Source organism: Athalia rosae, chromosome 4 (genome assembly GCF_917208135.1).
Source record: "Athalia rosae chromosome 4, iyAthRosa1.1, whole genome shotgun sequence".
Lineage (NCBI taxonomy): Eukaryota > Metazoa > Arthropoda > Insecta > Hymenoptera > Athaliidae > Athalia > Athalia rosae.
Genome location: NC_064029.1, coordinates 9,492,355 through 9,509,717, shown reverse-complemented (window position 1 = coordinate 9,509,717; position 17,363 = coordinate 9,492,355). Strand labels below are relative to the sequence as shown.

Below are 17,363 nucleotides of genomic sequence, written 5' to 3'. Positions count from 1 at the left end.
CTACATTATCCAAACGAGCATTTCGAAGGTATTTCGTCATTGCACATTCGATCCGGGAGTACGGTTACGTTGAAAAATTTCGGTGTTGACAAATTTCTTGTTTTCAAGTACCCAAACAAGCGGCTAGGCAGTGTTCAAGCTCCACTTAGATACTACAAAATATAAATATGAAACCGTGAAAACCGTCGTGAACTTTTACCCCATCCAAGTTTTCTCACGCCACTCCGTCTCCTCCGGTAACGAATAACTGCGAATAACTGCCATTTAAATGAATTGCGAAAAGGATTAGAATATCCAAAAATTCGATAAAATTTTTGAAAAAGTGATATCTTTCATATTGAAGAATTCTTAAGTGCATTGCCGTCATGACTTAATTCCCGAACAGGGACGAATCTTACCCCTAAGTAAGTGCCTCTAAATGCCCTTAATTTTCTTTGATTTTATCGTTGTTGAATTGAGCTTTTCATGCTTTTTTCCTAAAAAATATCGGATTTTTAATTCTGCTTAGGATATCTTTCATGAGCCACATGCTTTCACTTCAGATTTGACCCTTTTTGAATGTGGAATGAAAATTGATACAAGTTAGAATAGGTTAGGTTTTAGTCATCGATGCAATTCCCAAGCACAAACTATCTCTCAGTGCAAGTTTATTGTTTGATTGTTTATCTTCATTAGAGGAGATCAGCGTAGCAAAATCATACCCCAGGCCAATCATACATAATATTCACATAAAATGACTTTTCCAGGATATACAGTATACCACTCAATGACCAAAATGATGCTGTAGGAACGCTGGCAGCTGTCATCCTAACAGGTAATACCCATAAAGATTGGCTATGAGTTTTTTCCCATATTCACTAAACATTCAACATTTAATTTTTTTGCTCGTATTTTCTAATGCGATACCTTTGTTCCTATCCACAGGTCCATCGTAATGGCCAACAAGATGGATTAATCACTATTGTTATGCGGAATGGACTTGATGTTCCAAAGAAAGATTCGGTTTTTGAGTTTTTTTGTATCGAAGCAACACAGAAAATCACCATGTTATTCGATTTCTTCAGAAACCTGTTGGGTTGGTCAGATAAGATCACAAGGAAACGGCGGGCGGATAATTTGAGCAACTCAGATGAGGATATTACGCGAGGTAAAAGGAAGCGGTGGGGAAATGATTTGAACAGCTCAGATTTGGGTACTAAGCGAGTTAAAAGGGAACAGTGTAGCTTCGAGATGAGCCATCGCCTGGTCACACCCAATGTTTCCCAATACAATTCTGATGGAGATGACGACGTCCAGATTGTTTCAATAACAACTCCCGAAACTTCTGCCTCCAAAAAATTATCTAATGGGACTAATTTTAAGAAAACTCAGGGTTGTTGTTACGCCAAACTTGCAACAACCGTGAGAACACACGTTAAATCCATCAAACCTCAATGCGCTAAACATAACGGATCAGCAATGGATTCATTTGCAGAGAATAGTAATCCAAATGTCTTCACTGACAGTAAGGACTCAACATTGAGCAAAACGCATAGATTGCGGGAAAAAACACAGTATGGACAGATGCTGCAGAATTCTTTCACATCGCGAATACAGATACTGGGCAAAAGAAGTGATGAGAAGAACTTGAAAAAAACTCCACAAGTTATAAATCTGGAAAAGTCTGAACCGAAACAGTACCAACGTTGTGGATCCTCAATCAGAGAATCGTTGTTTTATTCCACAGTATTGTCACGGAACCCATCAAAAGAGATGTCCAGAATAAAAACCATGACCGAGCAGTATGATCCAAGCTGTCGAAAATCCATCTCGGTCACCAAACCTCTCAGCTCTGAAGCTGGTGCATCATCCTCTTCTTCCTCCAAAGCTGCGTCGCAGCAATCCTTTGGTTCTCAAAGCACAGTTTCAAATTCCTTGCGGGATAAATTTTCTTCAAAAATAGTTATGAAGGATAATTTTATTCCGGAACTCACCAAACGCTATGACGAGCGCATTCAAGAACAAAACAGAGAAGCTCAAGAATTAATGAAGAAAACTAGTCTTCTGGCTAAGCATAATAGACTGTTCAGAGAAGCAGGTCTAGAAGAACAGCTTGCACGTTCTATGCGGCTGTGTGAAGCTGTTCTCGATGACAGAGAAGAACCAGAAGAAGAGCCACTGCCAGTTCTCACACCTGAAATGTTACAAGAGATTAGGCAAGCTCTTGTCCCTAATCCACCCAATCAAGTTGTTGCGCAAGGGTTTGGGCTGCAAATCACGAGGAATGATCTTCATACTTTGGTTGGTTTGAACTGGCTGAATGATGAGATAATTAACTTCTATATGAATCTATTGATCGTCCGCGGCGAAAGTGGCAATTTTCCAAAAGTTCATGTAATGAATACTTTCTTTTACCCAAAACTGCTTTCTGGAGGTCATTCGTCATTGAAACGGTGGACCAGAAAAGTTGATATATTCTCAAAAGACTTGCTCATTGTTCCCATACATCTCGGAATGCATTGGTGCATGTCGATAGTAGACTTTCGGGATAAATCCATTCGGTACTTCGATAGTATGGGAGGCACCAATGTAAAGTGTCTCAACGCCTTGAAACAGTATCTCCTCGACGAGAGTCTGGACAAAAAAAAGCAGCCTTTCGATATGACTGGCTGGAAGTTAGAATGTGTAAAAGATGTTCCACAGCAGATGAATGGGAGTGATTGCGGTGTGTTTTCGTGTATGTTTGCAGAATACATATCTGGAAACAAGAGACTTACGTTTACTCAGAAAGACATGCCGTATTTCAGAAAGAAAATGGTTTACGAAATACTTAAATCTAAACTTTTATAACAGACTGTAAAATATTATTTAAAGGATCACCAATGAAACTCATGTTTTTTTAGTGCTGTGCAGTCGCAATTAGAACTATGCACAACGATGGTATACACATACTGTAGACCAAGTAACAAATTGAAAATTTTATTTGGGGTCGATTTCACTGATTTCTCCGTTGACCTCCTGTAATGAATGAACGAGGAATTTTCATCAGCTACCATCAATGGCGTGTACCCGAATTAATTACACGCTCATTGGTTTACAAAGTAGCTATAAATTGTAATGATAAGCATTAGACTTTAATGCACATAAGAATAATAACATAAAATTTGATTATTGTTAATTTTCCACGCTTCTGACAGCCCTTATTTACTATTTTGGAACGAAAAAGGGACTATCATAGTAAGAATAGAAGAAATTTTCCATTTCATGTTCATATGAATTCGTCATTTGTGCGTCTCAGATTTGTAAATTGAATATCCGTAATAAAATGCCGACTAAATCAACTAATGATTTTTCATAATTTGAAAAAAATAAAATTGGTTTCAATGTTCATGATTCTAGTATACTTTCTAGTCGTTTTTCTGAATACGAGTAGGATCATGTTTTTTTTTCTCTTGTATATCCGTTCTACGCGACAGTTCAAGAATTTGTGAGAAGATGGCAATTTTTTCATATTATTCTACCTCTGACGATTGAAAAGCTTCACGTAATAGTAAGAACCTCAGGTCTGCCTTTCAACTTGAAAATTGGGTAAACGTTGATAATTTTATTTATAGAATATTCCATATAATACATAAATAAACTCAACATCGAGGAACGTAATTTGTTTTCTATAAAACAGTTGGCACACCTAACGATGATGCGATTATACGTACAATATGTATAGTGGCATGCGCAGTTTATGTATACCTATAATTAATGCAGGTACAATTTCAGGCGCAGTTTTCGATGCATACCAGTGTATACAAGCGTTTCGCGTCTTGTATAAGTAGGATAGGTTGTTACAACGTAGTATATTCTAATTTGAATCAGAGGCGTTTTGAAGCAGTCTAACACATGTAAATTTGGAATAAAAAATTTTCAGTATGGAATACATAGTATGTTGAAAAAATAAATTACGTCATTCAAAAAGCCCCTGAAGACATGGCCCCTCAATTCTATCTACATTATACCTACATATGTATAAGAACAATCGTGGTGTCCCGGATCTAATAGAGCCGTTTCTCGTGAGAGAAAAGGCCGTGAACGTTGCCCTCTATTTGAGCAGATTGGGTTCTTCTTTCGAATCTAATCTCATTACTGTACATTTTCGATCTCAATTCCGAAACCGATCTGGCGCCGATATCTTGGGATCCGTGTTTGATACCGCACTGTAGATAGGGCAAAAATTTCAGGATCGATCCCTTGTCCACTATGGAACCGCTCACACCTTGAGCCACCTTCAATTTGTCCATTTCGTTGTGGAAGTATCTGTCCATCGCCGAGCCCCCCGAATCCCTTCGTTCCATTGCCTCCAGCGATCCCATTCCTCGATATTTTTTCAGGCGAACACCGTCACTGAAGAAGTACTGCCCAGGAGCTTCCGAAGTACCAGCGAGCATGGAGCCCATCATGACGGTACTCGCGCCCAAACACAGACCTTTGATTATGTGCCCGATCGACTGAATTCCGCCGTCAGCGATTACCGGCACTCCGAATCTCCTCGCGTATTCCGAGACTTTATAGACAGCTGTTGCCTGCGGCCTCCCGACCGCCATCACTTCCTGGGTGATGCAAATTGACCCGGATCCCATCCCGACTCTGAGTCCATCGGCGCCAGCCTCGATGAGGTTCTTTGCCTGTGCACAAGTGACTACATTTCCAGCGATAACTTGGAGCTCCGGATACGCTGACTTGACGTAATGTAACATCTCGATTTGGAATTTTGAGTTTCCTTGGGACGAGTCCAAGACGATTACGTCCACACCGGCGGCTGCGAGACACTTGAGTCTCGCTTTGTCTTCCTCCCTAGAACCGATCGCGGCACCGACCAGGAGCTGCTTGTTTCCATCTTTGCTAGCGTTGGGGTAGCTTCTGTTTTTCTTGAGGTCGGTCCGCGCCATTAAGGAGACCAATTCCCCCCTTTCATTGACTATGGGAAGTTTACCTTTCTTCGACATTTCTAGGATGGAATTCGCCTCTTGTAAAGCGACTCCTGAATTGGCAGTGATTAGATCTTCCAGCTTGGTCATCGCACGACCGAGTTTTTCGTTTTGTTGACTCTCGACATCTTCGATGAAGTCGATATCTTTGGACGTTACTATTCCAACCAATCGACTACCCAGTTTCCCACTCTCCGTTATAGGCACTCCTGAAAAACCGTGTTTGGCTTTGACTCGGAGAACATCGGCTACCGTGTGATTTGGCGATAACACAACCGGATCTCTGATGAAACCGTGTTTGTATTTTTTAACTTTTTGAACTTCCATCGCCTGGTACTCGGGCGTACAGTTATGGTGAATTATCCCGATCCCTCCCGAAAGTGCCATCGCGATTGCCATATCGGATTCGGTGACCGTGTCCATGGGGGTTGACACCAGCGGTGCTTTCAAGGTGATCTTTTTGGTCAGCGACGACGAAAGGTCGACCTGGTCAGCGGTGAAGTCGATGTATCCAGGCAATATTATGAAGTCGTTATAAGTGAGACCTTCCCCGGTAGAGAACAGTTGACTCGCGGTAAGTCCGTCTTCGGGGACCGGAAGACTTTCCTGTTGCGCATCTTCGAACACGTAGTCAGCCATTGAGTTGTCAAGTTTTAACACGCGGCTGGTCGTTTACGGAGTGTACAAGTTCTCCAATGATTGTATACAATATATCCGGTCGACACCGAAGCTAAATCTTCGCTTTATATGATCAGTGAATGGAAAATTATAAACGAAGTTCCCGTATTGATTGTAGTCCCGCTAACTCCGACTCACTGTTCACCGAGTGAATACTGTTACGCACGCACTTATGGGTCTCCTCTCTTCCATCCTCCTCCGACAAAACTCCACCGTCGAATGGCGCGTCGCCGGCCTTTGTACTCGGAGGGTGAGTTTTCACCCTCGCTATTTTACCCTCGGCCAATCGCGAATCAACTACAGTTGGGCAAAATAATTCCTCCCCCAACTTCCGTCGGGTCTAGTTAACATTTGCCATATTTAGACTCTCGTTGAAAAGACAGCTGTTTCAGCTTTTAGGTAAAATTGACCTTTCGGTTATGACTTGATCGAAGGGTAAATTTTTCCTTCAATCATTGAAGATTTGGCCCTCGGTCACTTATTGAAAGCCTGCAATCGCAAGGCAAGGTTTAACGTGGACGAACGTGTGTATGTGTGTGCGTGTGTGTGCCCGCTAAATTGAATTACTAGTTTTACTTCGCTGAAGCAATTATGGAGTGATCAAATCGGAGTCGACTATGAACTGTTGGAGGTGGCATTTTGAATTCCGCTTGAATTTTGCAATATTCGATTATTTTTCATCCTATAGGATAAATCGGAGAGAAATGGGATTCGGTTCTGGATGAGGATTCTATTTAATAAATAGGTTTTGAATGAAAGAATATTCAATGGAATTCGGTGATGGCTTCGAATGCTCCGATTACCACTAAAAATTTACTTTCATACGTCGTAAATTGAAAGTACGACCGTTTCATGATATACACAAAGCAATGCGGTAATGACGCCGTACGGCGTTAAGTTCAAGAGTTGAAACACTCGAACCTTTGTAAATTTGTAACGTAATATCATTTATGTTCAATAAATATCTCATTCATTTTTACGACTCTGTAATTACACCTAATTCGACAACGAGTACATAATTTGTTATTGTATCGAGGAGCCACAGTCCCCGATGACGACACATCCCTTGCGAGTTCCGACTCGAATATAGCACTGGAATTTCAATCAGCCAACTTCGCTAAATTACAGTATCCCGACATCATTTGGCGATGCTGAATTGTGGTGGAAATTATCCTCGTTCTATAGTCTACGTTTCCTCGTCGTTATAGAAATTCGCGTGGGGTGAATTCAATTAAATGTTGCAAAGCTTACCGAACCTCGACGCTCTCCGTATCACTTTAGGACACGGTCAGATACCTACCAAATGGGACTGAAATCGTCCGCACACCCTGCAGATATGGCGTATATCTGTTATATCCACCCCAAAAACCCTTTGAAATATCATTCTCGATTGTTCATATAACCGAGGGTTCTCTCTCTCTCTTCGCGTTAATATTTGGGAAATTATTTGGAAACGGCGCTGAAAACTACGCAACGGGAAGGATTAGGTATTCTGCTAATACTTACTCCAAATTAAGGATACATTTTAAATTACGTACGAGATACAATAAATGAGAGAGGTTTGGAAATAAATTAATGTTGTTTCCGAATTATTTGGTCACCTGGTAAACGTTATTTCCGCGAGTTGTATTTTCAGCTTCCGTGAGCCAAAAGACGCTTCGGTGACGCGAAGCGTGTTTCGTCATTCGTAATTCTGCGGGGACCCGTGATGAGAAATAAGCAAATTCGTCGGAGTGTAGTGTTGAATTAATTGTTCCCCGCAGCCCAAGGGTCAGTAATTGGCTTATAAACATCGTTCAAACAATTTGAAGCGAGGCGAGGTAATTTCGTCAAGTAGAGCAATTGTTTCCACAATTTTTGAGCCCGTCGTTATGTTGTGTAATGAACGAACTTTGTCCACCCTGTTGTTTAATATTCTTCATTATTTTTCTTCTCGCGTTTCAAAACTCGTATAGAAACTAGTCGTTCTTGCACAAGAGTAAAAGTCCGAATATATAGTTGAGGAATCCTTAGGAACGTTAGTGGATCAATGTAATCCAGTGTGATGTGTCTGTCTTCGTTACTCCGCTCGTTCTTGCCGCGGATTAACCCATATCGGTTCTTGCAGGGGTTGGGAATAAACGTAACCGATGCTTTCTAGAATAAATGTTACGATTGAGTTTCAAACTTCTGTGAAAAATTTGCCAAAAATCCATAGAATTTTCTTTTATCGAAATGCCACCGTGACTTTCGTATATAGTTTTCATTTTTTCTTCGACTTATGATTGAACGTTTTGGCGGCCATAGAAACGGATTGATTGATGGCTCGCAATTTGTATGTATTCAGTCCGACGTCAGTAACCCGCAGTAATATTATTCAATGGTAAATTTGACTTCCTATAACGAGTAGAGGATATCGACTGAGGTCATATATACTGCATATAAATTTTCGGCTACCGCGGGCATAATATTTACTACAATTTAAGTTATTCAGACAAATCACGACGTTTACGAATCTCATGTGACTTATATCCTATTGATTAGCCACATTCATCTCTTCTTCGGTTGTCAAAAATAAGCGCAGAGCTATATTTTCCCGACACATTTAGCGCAAAATCTATTTTGGTCCAAAAGGTATAAGACGAGCTGGTTTATTTGGGTTACGAATCTTGTCTGATCTGTTTTTTTTTTCTCTTCGAAAGCTATAAAAAAGATCGTATTTATGAGGAAACAATAATCGGAAAATTATCGTCACATGTTGAAACCTCGGGGTGAGTTTTCAAGCGGAATAAAAGATCTCGTTTTTGCCCTTCAGGAATCGATGAAAAAAATACGTCTTGCTACACGTTTATCCGTTTATCGTCCGCCTGACTTAATCCATCTGCCTGACTGGCTATAGACGATCAGCTTTTCTGTTATTTTCGGAGTTAGAAGCACGTTGTCGTGTAAGACATAAGACGTTGAAATCAGAGCCTGGGGAACAGCCGCTTCGGATTACGATTTTTCACAAGATTTTACTGACCTGATAGCATTTGATTGAATTTACTGCTGAGTTTTCATCCGGATGACAAGGCTCTTCGTCAATTTCGAGGTCTACTCATCCTGCATATAAATTAGAGATCGATAATTCATGCCTGTGGGACAATGAGAGAAAATATAAAAATCCAAACGTCATTATACATGTTTAAAATTGTATTTACATTTGAATTTATAACGAACACGAAATATAGTACAAAGTATACAGTATTTTAGATTACAGAAGGCACTCAACCTTTAACCTAATATTATTAGTTTTCCTTTTTTTGTCGTTTTATTTTATTTCTTTCAATTCTTTTTTTTTCATTCAATATATATCTTATAATAATTATACAATGGAAAAGTCCTTCGCATACAAAAGTCAAATAATATATAATTATCTAATATTAATAATGTATCATTTATTTATAAATGTTAATGAGCGAATGAGTGAACCGTGAAGTGATGGCGAATATAGTATGTGTATATATCTAACGCATATGCAGATCTAATATCGTGTGTATATGAGGGTAGAATTTTGAAGTTCGTGGTAAGCACAGTTATAGAAATGTAAAAGGAAATATTTTACAATTACGATTTCACGCGAATCTGTGGGTCGATCAAAAAAATTTTACACTCCATTTCGAAGGCGCTAAATTTTTATAAAATCAATGAAATGCCTATAATTTTCGAACACTGTGAGATTTTTTTATTCTCTGTGCGACTTTAAAAATCAGAATCGATCATTAGTAAAAGTTGAAGCCCTCTAATTGTAAAGCAGTGGCTAGAGCAAGGAGGAAGAAAGATAAATCTCACGACGAACTTGAAAGCTCGATCAGCGAGAGATTAAAATGGGTGATTGTCCTCGGTGTATTTATGAGCTAGAGACGCTATAAAAATTGATCGGTGTTATCAAAGGACTGAAACATTGAGCGGGATTATTTCGAAGTACCGTATCGCCTTCAGTGAGAATTCAACAAGATCTCCATTTCAGATGTTCGCTTACATAAAATATTTTTTTCGGAATCAAGCAATGGTATAAAATGCAAAAATTTGGAAAAAGTGTAGCTACACTGCGATGTAGGATACTTTATAATTAATTATGATTAGGTAAGTAAAAATGGGCCAACACCTATAGACTTTAGAATTTAGTTCTACGCTATAAATTGTCAACTTGAATGAATTTATTGAATATATTTATAGTCGAACGGTAAACGCTGAAAACTTTACGTACGATAGAATAATCGATTTGCTTCCTTTTTGCATTTAGATTCTCCATTTGTATAAATGAATTGAAACCTGATTTCTTATTCAACTACAACGGATGCTTCGTAGGATGACGTTATTTCGAAATGACAAAAAAAAAAATACATAAATTACTGACGTAAAGTTTCACTGACCCAACGATTAAGAGCGGCAACGAGTTTTCGTTAATTATTTTTTAATTTGTAGGATACGTCGCGATGATTTTAATTAAAATATCAGAGATGAAGAGGACGACACAATTCTTTGATGAAACAGAGTCGCTCTGATTAATTCCAATAAAGGTTTTGTACCAACAAAACTAATGAATTCAACGGTATTCACGTATGCGTGTTGCGATTAATATCGAATAGTAATAAGTATGTAATTAATATTTATATAATTTTCGGTTGATCGACTGCGACGTCGTGTTTGCGTATACAGTAATTACATAGAGTATATTGAATAGATACTACAGAGATATTATTTTTTTTGTCTTTTACTTTTTTCTTTCATTTTTTTCTTCACTTCTCTAATATAGTAAAATAATTATTATCATGCCATGATAGCTATAGCTTATAGAACAACGATCTAGTTAGGTTTATTTTTGTGTTTTTTCGTTTTATTTTATGAACACCCATTCCTCAGAGGTTGACAGTTCATTTAGTCATTTTGTTGAATCACCTAAATTTCCTATTCAATTTGCTTCTCACCTCTCCATCATAGCGTATAAGATGCGTACAACGCAGAATTGAATCTTTTTCAACTTATCTATTTCGTACGTATATAATTATACCTGAATACGCGGGCTCGTAATAATAATAATAACAATCAAAATAATAATAAATTTGCTCACGTATTTATATTAAATTAAATTATATTAGCCTATGTAGGTAATATGAATAACTTTTACATTTTTCTTTCTTTTATACCTTGGCACAACATATGAAAAATAACTATCGTATATTCATGTTTATCATTTTAATTTTAATTTTTTTTCGAGTTTTTAATTATCCATTTTTTTTGTTCACTTTTTTAGCATAGGCAAAATTGTTATTTTATTGAATTTTCTTTGAGCACAATCATTATTATTAATCTTAATGTTTTTTATTCTTTTTTGTTGTCTTACACAAATACTTTTCTATCAATATATCTATCTATATATATATATATATATATATATATCTATTTATTTTGTCAAAGTCAAATATATGTATAGGGCATTCCACGTTAAAACGAAGATGTTGTTCTTCGATTTCCTTCAAAATTTTCTTGAACATAGTTTTCCCAAACACGCATCCGCATCCTAAAGCATTTTTTGATCAGAGCTGTCATCTTTGAATTGTGCATTTTTTGAAATTCACGATATTTGCAAAATCAAAAATTTTGATGTTTGTTTTCTCTTCGACAGCTCATTTTAGGGAAAGAATTACGAGATATAAAATGTTCAGTTTGAGACAAACATTCAGAAAAAAATGATTGCATTTTTAGTGTCAATTTTTCGATTCAAAAAGGTAAAAATTAAGGATATCTTGATAGGATTTTTTTTGGCTCAAATTAGTCGACGGGTTTGTGTTCCTGAGATCGAAATACGTTGGATAAGCGTCACACGATCCATTTTGAAAATACTCTATTTTTGGCCCAAAACTGGAAAAAATCCAAAGGGGTACCTCCTGGATTTTTCTGGATTTTCGGTCGAATTCAACTTTTTTTGTTACAGGAGTATATTGGCTAATCTCATGTAGTTTGATCTGAGAAACATGAAGTAATTTACTAAATTAGGCTGAGATTAGAACCAATCAGGATATTTCAATTTTTTCGTTGCGAAAAAACAAATGTTGATGGTGAACTACCCGTTTCGATAAAAGATATAATTCAAATATTACCAATTTAAAAACAAAACAGTTGTGTTAATTATCGTGAGCTAGAAAATTAACAAATAATGTCTGTCACCCCCTCTTATAATGTATAATAATGCAATGTACGAAAAAAAAAATTCTGGATTTTTTTTGATTTTGTACACTTGGTGTCTCTGATTCTGAACTATAGACCTATGCTTTAGTAAGGCGAAACGCGACAGAATTGAACTTTCTTAATGTACTCTGAACCATTTCAGTATGTACTGAATTTCTACGTATTTACTTCCTTCAACGGTTATATAGAAATTCGTGGAAATACCACCGCAAAGGGATACCACCATTCGGGTGGCTCAGAGGGGTAATTGATGAGGTGTAAACAAGATGTTTTTCAGGTGTTGACAGCTCGTCTGACACCAACTCACAATGGAAAACAAGAAAACAGAAAAGAAAGTGATTTGAAAACCTCAACAACTATTACAGAGCCATAAAAAGATGAACTCCTAAGCGTGCCAGCCGTCAAAATGCCCGACGTTAGTGTTTAAACAGGATATTGTATGAATGACGCATATTTACCTGGTTTCAGCTGAGCTTGGGCTCGCTACCGTTTCATCGATTGCGTTTTGGGTTATTTTATTCGGGTTTCTTTTCGGTTGCGAGAAGACTTGGCAAGGCGCCAGGCGATAGACGCCACAGAGTGGTAGGAATACGAACAACGTCGACAGCGCTCGAGCGCGGCGCGCCAAAATATGAAATCTCGAGCTACGTAACCAACGAATTCAGACCTATACGTAACCTGCCATCACGTTTTCCGCTGTATCTTGGGAACGAACGATCGCAATTTAGCGATGGAATTCAAATTTTTAAGACGTGTTTTTGTGGTCAAAGATTGAGTTTATAAATCGTGGCTTGGAGATTTTGACTGTTGGCGTTAATTAGTGGTCTAACAATAAGCATAATTTATGAGACCCTTTAAGACGTCGAAAGAGTTTCGTCAAATTCAAAGAATATTATAAAAAACTGGCCCTTCTGAGGTGGAAAACCCCGCATACAGATTTTGTTTCGAGTGAAAAAATATAACCAAATTTCGCAATTTCTTGAACGAGAGCTCGTAGAATCGAGCGTCTACTTCGATTCTGGTCTCAAAGTTTTTGACTTCTCTAACACTTCTTGGGGGAGAAAATTCTCAATCGAAGTTGTAGTTTTTTCGTAAATTGATTGTTTATATTCTCATTCATGTCGCGTCGAAATCGTTGACGCTAAAATGCAATCATTTCTTTCTGGAGAGTTTGTCTCACAATTAAACTGGACATCTTACGTCTCTGAATGTTTTTTCTAGAATGAGCTGTCCTTGAGAAAATAAACATCAAAACTTTCGTTTTTGTAGAAAGGTGAATTTCTAAAAATGCATAATGTATGTTAGATGAGAGTTCTAATTAAAAAATACTTTCGGGTGCGGCTTCTGGTTTGCGAAAACTATGTTTGAGAAAAATTTTGAAGGCAATCGGAGACCGGTAAGTATATTGAACGTCCTCGTTTCGACGTAAGGATGCCCTATATGTATATATTGTATCTTATTCAAAACTGTTTTTAAAATTAAATTTACTTCCTATAATTCGTCGTAATATTAAGTATAACTCGGTAAAGTCTTTCATAGAATGTTGGATAGAGATATAACTTATGTGTACGTATATCTTCAGACAGAATGTCTAATCTTTTTACCATTTGTCTTTGCAGAACCTGTTGTATCTTTTTCCCTTTAATCTTTTCTCTTTATTCGGTTTATTTCCCAAGACAGTCGACCCGGTAACAGCAGCTTTGCTCTTCCTTTTCTCCCTCTGTGTACCTTTTTTTTTATTTTATTTTTCTACGGTATTAACTTTTTCTACTTTCATTTCATATTTCCGACCTTTTTCCACCCTTCGTACTTTCCGAACTTACATCTTAAGCCTACACCCTGATTATTTTACAAACACGTATTGGAAACATCATTTTTATTTAATTTTTCAATTTTTTTCGTTTTTCTTCTCGCTACTCGTTCTTAAATATATTTTGTTTTCTTCTTTAATGTATTATATAAATACCTAGGTATAATATATTTGTTGAACAACTAACACACGCGCGCAGTAAGTAAATACGTATATTATGTACCTATATTATATATGTATACATATATATCTTTTATTTTTACATTTATAACTGTTTGTCTCTGCGTAGATCAAATGACGAAATATGCGTTCACTTTGATCGAAGTAATCTCGGTTTTCTTCCCATTCCTTTTCTCATCGACCGTTCGACAAATTTCACTGTGTAGAATATAGACGGAATTTTATTTCGATGTAATCACCCCGGTATATGGCTCGGTTTAGTCCTATCTTCCACCACCTAATCGTGAAGTTCTTGAGCCCTAGTAATCCGGTGAACCGCAATGTTTTGAGGCAAAGAACTTTGTCAGACCCTTCGTACCATTTGTGGTTAAAACTTTAGACATCTCCGACGCCGTAGTATTCAGTTCTACGCATCGTTCGGAGAATCAAATTCCTGTAATTTCGAACATCGTGGTGGCGCACTGGTGAACCACCCGACATAATAAATTTGCCTGTAGAGCTGTAATCTCCTTTTTTCCCTCTTCTTCTTCCTTTGTTTCCGATTATTTTGCGTTTCATTTTATATGATCACTTGGGATCACGTCTTCTCCGTACGTCTTCTTCTTCATCTTCTGCACGTGGTCAAAGAAAATTGGAGAAGGAAAGAAAATAAATCCTTTTTCAACATTCGAAAATTAACTCTTTAACGATCGTAAGATGTGTAGATTGGATCACGACGATTCCCGACAGGCTGATGATTCTCTTTTCTTTAACCGCCTCAAACCACGAAGGTCAGATATTTCTGCATTTCGTTTGTTGTTGGTGGTAGAAAATTTCATGGGATCGTAATTTGACGTTATCCCATTTACTTTGGGTGGACTTCAATTAGCTCTCTGATATCTGAATCACTCAGGGATGTTTAGCCGTCATTGTATCACCAAGTGCTCAATTGATTGCACCGCAAAATTTTTACCTTTTTTTTCTTTAGTTTACAGCTCGGTTTTATAGAGTCACGTGGCCGGTGCCATCGACGTTGGTGGGGTGGCGGAACGCCACAAAGAATTTGCCGATTCTGTGATCGTTGTTATCTGCATGGAAAATGAATACATGTATATTTTTAAACCGATCGATCAATTCTAGAGATTCAATTTAGATAGCGCGCATAAAAGTCGGACATTCTCATGGTGAATTCAGATCACACGTCGAGTTTGAAAGACAATCTTCGGCGTTCTTCCCTCGTTCTTATATATTTCTAGGTACTCCGATTAAAAGAGCTTTTTTCCAAAATGGACGAAAAAAAAAAATATACGCGACAAATCCAACGATAAATGGTTGGGATCGTGAAGGTTCGATTGGACAGAGAATACTTTCACCCAACTAACCGTAAGCGCCGCTCTTCCCTTTGGGGAGTGAGGAATTCGTCTTTGAAATTTGTCCTAGCTGTCGATCTGGTAATCCACGTACCTTGTTCTCGCGACCGATGAGAGGTGTTTCCGCAGTAGTTTCGTCAACGCCCCTCGTTAGATAGGGATGCGGCGGTGGAATGTAAACAGATTTCCCTGCGGCGACTTGTGCGTAGATCGTCGGTTCCTGGAGAGGCTGCTGACGCCGAGTCAAAGTGGACATCGGGAGCAGTTGAGGGCGTTGAACACTCGAAACAGGAACTGGTTGGTAACAATTCGGAGGAACACGTCTTCCACTTCTCAAAGAAAGCTCAGCGTACGTCAACTCGGTACTCTGCGGTTTCACGGACGTCGTATAATCGTTCGTTAGACGTTTCGTCGTATCGAACGGATTTTGAGGAGAAGAAATTGCGCGGAAACTTACGTTGTTTCCGCTACCGAACGACGGCTGCTCCATTCGGGGTTGTTGGAGGATAAAACGGGGCGATGTACCTTTGCAAAGTTCAGCGTAAGATCCTTCTGAAAGTGGAGTTTCGACAATAATGAAACAAATTATAAACAGAAATGGGTAGTGTTTTCGTTTTATTGTTTTTTTCCTTCTGCAAACGAAGGTGGAGAACAAATCGGAATAATCGAACGCAACGCGAGGCGGTCGCGGGAGAAAAGAATCGCCGGTGATTCATCGCCCGGAAGAACGGCAAATAGTAAAAATTGAAAATGACCATAAATTCGCCGATAATATATACGGAGGTAATATTTTTCTATAACATCAGATCTTCCGTACAATCGTCCGCATTTAGTTCGTATATTATATCAATGGCGGAATTCTTGCAATTTATTTCCCCGCGAGCTGATATCCTTCGTTGAGCCGCTTAAAATTTCTACGCTATTCGCAGCGAATATCAAAGGCAATTATTTAGTATTTATAGAAATAAAATACACCCTCGGGAAAACTACTCAATTATACTGTTCGCCGGCAGAGGAGCGAATCGAATTTATACAAGTAGGTACACCACTTGATTCCAATACCTTTTACTCGAAACAATACCAACTTTGCTGCACACTCACCATTTGCGTGGGGAATGATGTCGGGATTTTTCTCGAAGCTCTCGATGCTGTCGGTGTTCAGAGGGAGGCTGGACGTTTTCTCATGAGGGGCTGCGAGGTTCGCCATCCCTCCGTCGTCGTGCGAGTCTTTGTCGTCCTGAGGACGAGGTCTGTACCGAAGCCGGACCGCCAGGACTATCACGAATATGACTAAAAGCAGGCCGGCAGCTGCGCCCACGACAGCTCCAAGCAACGGACCCGACAGAGATAGCATTACGGGCGTCAGAGCTGTCGACATAAACTTTCGCTTTAATCTTGCGAGGAACCCAAAAGCAATCCCTTGTGCTTAACAAACAATCCGAGCACCGTACAGTCCTTCGGCCAGAGGAAAACCGTGCAGATATATTTCATACCGAGATCGCAGGATCTAATCTTTATATATATCTTTTCGTGATGTGTTTTTTTTTTTTTTCTTTTCACGAAAAATCGTACACCTTTTGAAATTAGTTTGCGGGTTTCAAAAACAAAAAACAAAAAAACAAAAAAAAAAAAAAACAGGTCGCGAATCAATTACCGCGTCGTACGTGTAAATTTGTCGTTTTGATATTATTCTAGAATACGTTATCGAACGTAATGCCTGTGAACGTGTACTAGAACGGTTCATGACTTCGGGTGCATGTGGTGCAAGGCAGCGAGAGTCTAGAAGTAATTAGCTAATTGTGATGTTCACTGTTTTATAATTACGAGCTTTGGTGGTGGTACTGGTTGCATAGAACAATCGCTAATAACTAGTCGAGTAATTAACTTTGTAATTGAAAGAGTCGCTGCTGCGCTTTACGGCGCTGAAACGCACACGTATACATATACCAAATTCTCGCTCTCTCACCTCCGTCTCTCTCTCTCTCTCTCTACAATACCAGCGTACCGGGTGCGGCGGGAAGTCACCTTCTATCTACAAGTACAATATATCTACCCGCTGCACATTTCACGTCGCATATTTGTGCATACCTATAACTCGTGGTATAGGTGGGGTACTACGAGAGTACGGGTCGCGCGTATATCGCCACCCGTTGCTCTTCAAAGTTAAGTCCTCAAATT

General features: G+C 38.6%; 3 protein-coding genes across 8 annotated transcripts in view; 1 reads left to right on the top strand and 2 right to left on the bottom strand.

The window, feature by feature from the left end:
* Positions 1 to 29: 29 nt before the first annotated feature.
* LOC105684481 (sentrin-specific protease 1-like) lies at positions 30 to 3,320 on the top strand. Its single transcript, XM_012397849.3, has 3 exons — positions 30 to 404; positions 747 to 814; positions 925 to 3,320. The coding sequence occupies exon 3, from the start codon at positions 967 to 969 to the stop codon at positions 2,827 to 2,829; it is 1,863 nt and encodes a 620-aa protein (XP_012253272.2). The 5' UTR covers positions 30 to 404; positions 747 to 814; positions 925 to 966; the 3' UTR covers positions 2,830 to 3,320.
* Positions 3,321 to 3,568: 248 nt separating this feature from the next.
* On the bottom strand, positions 3,569 to 7,587 carry LOC105684482 (inosine-5'-monophosphate dehydrogenase-like). The gene is made up of 2 exons (XM_012397851.3): positions 7,238 to 7,587; positions 3,569 to 7,102 (listed from the first exon to the last, which is right to left on the bottom strand). Exon 2 carries the CDS (start codon positions 5,595 to 5,597, stop codon positions 4,026 to 4,028), a length of 1,572 nt encoding a protein of 523 aa, XP_012253274.2. The 5' UTR covers positions 5,598 to 7,102; positions 7,238 to 7,587; the 3' UTR covers positions 3,569 to 4,025.
* A 5,700-nt stretch (positions 7,588 to 13,287) lies between these two features.
* LOC105684488 (nephrin-like) overlaps positions 13,288 to 17,363 on the bottom strand; it is a 58,365-nt gene continuing 54,289 nt past the window's right edge. For 3 of the 6 annotated variants that reach the window (XM_020851432.2, XM_020851434.2, XM_020851438.2), the window contains 3 exons: positions 16,287 to 16,553; positions 15,280 to 15,737; positions 13,288 to 14,903 (listed from right to left, as the gene is read on the bottom strand). In XM_020851432.2, the coding sequence (XP_020707091.2) occupies positions 14,826 to 14,903; positions 15,280 to 15,737; positions 16,287 to 16,553 (803 nt within the window). In that variant the 3' untranslated portion in view covers positions 13,288 to 14,825. The remainder of the gene's footprint in view (positions 14,904 to 15,279; positions 15,738 to 16,286; positions 16,554 to 17,363) is intronic. The other 3 variants (XM_020851436.2, XM_012397864.3, XM_020851435.2) reach the window with 2 other exon arrangements.

Coding starts and splice junctions, on each gene's coding strand:
- LOC105684481 (XM_012397849.3), top strand. CDS start 967: ATGCGGAATGGACTTGATGTTCCAAAGAAAGATTCGGTTTTTGAGTTT.
- LOC105684482 (XM_012397851.3), bottom strand. CDS start 5,597: ATGGCTGACTACGTGTTCGAAGATGCGCAACAGGAAAGTCTTCCGGTC.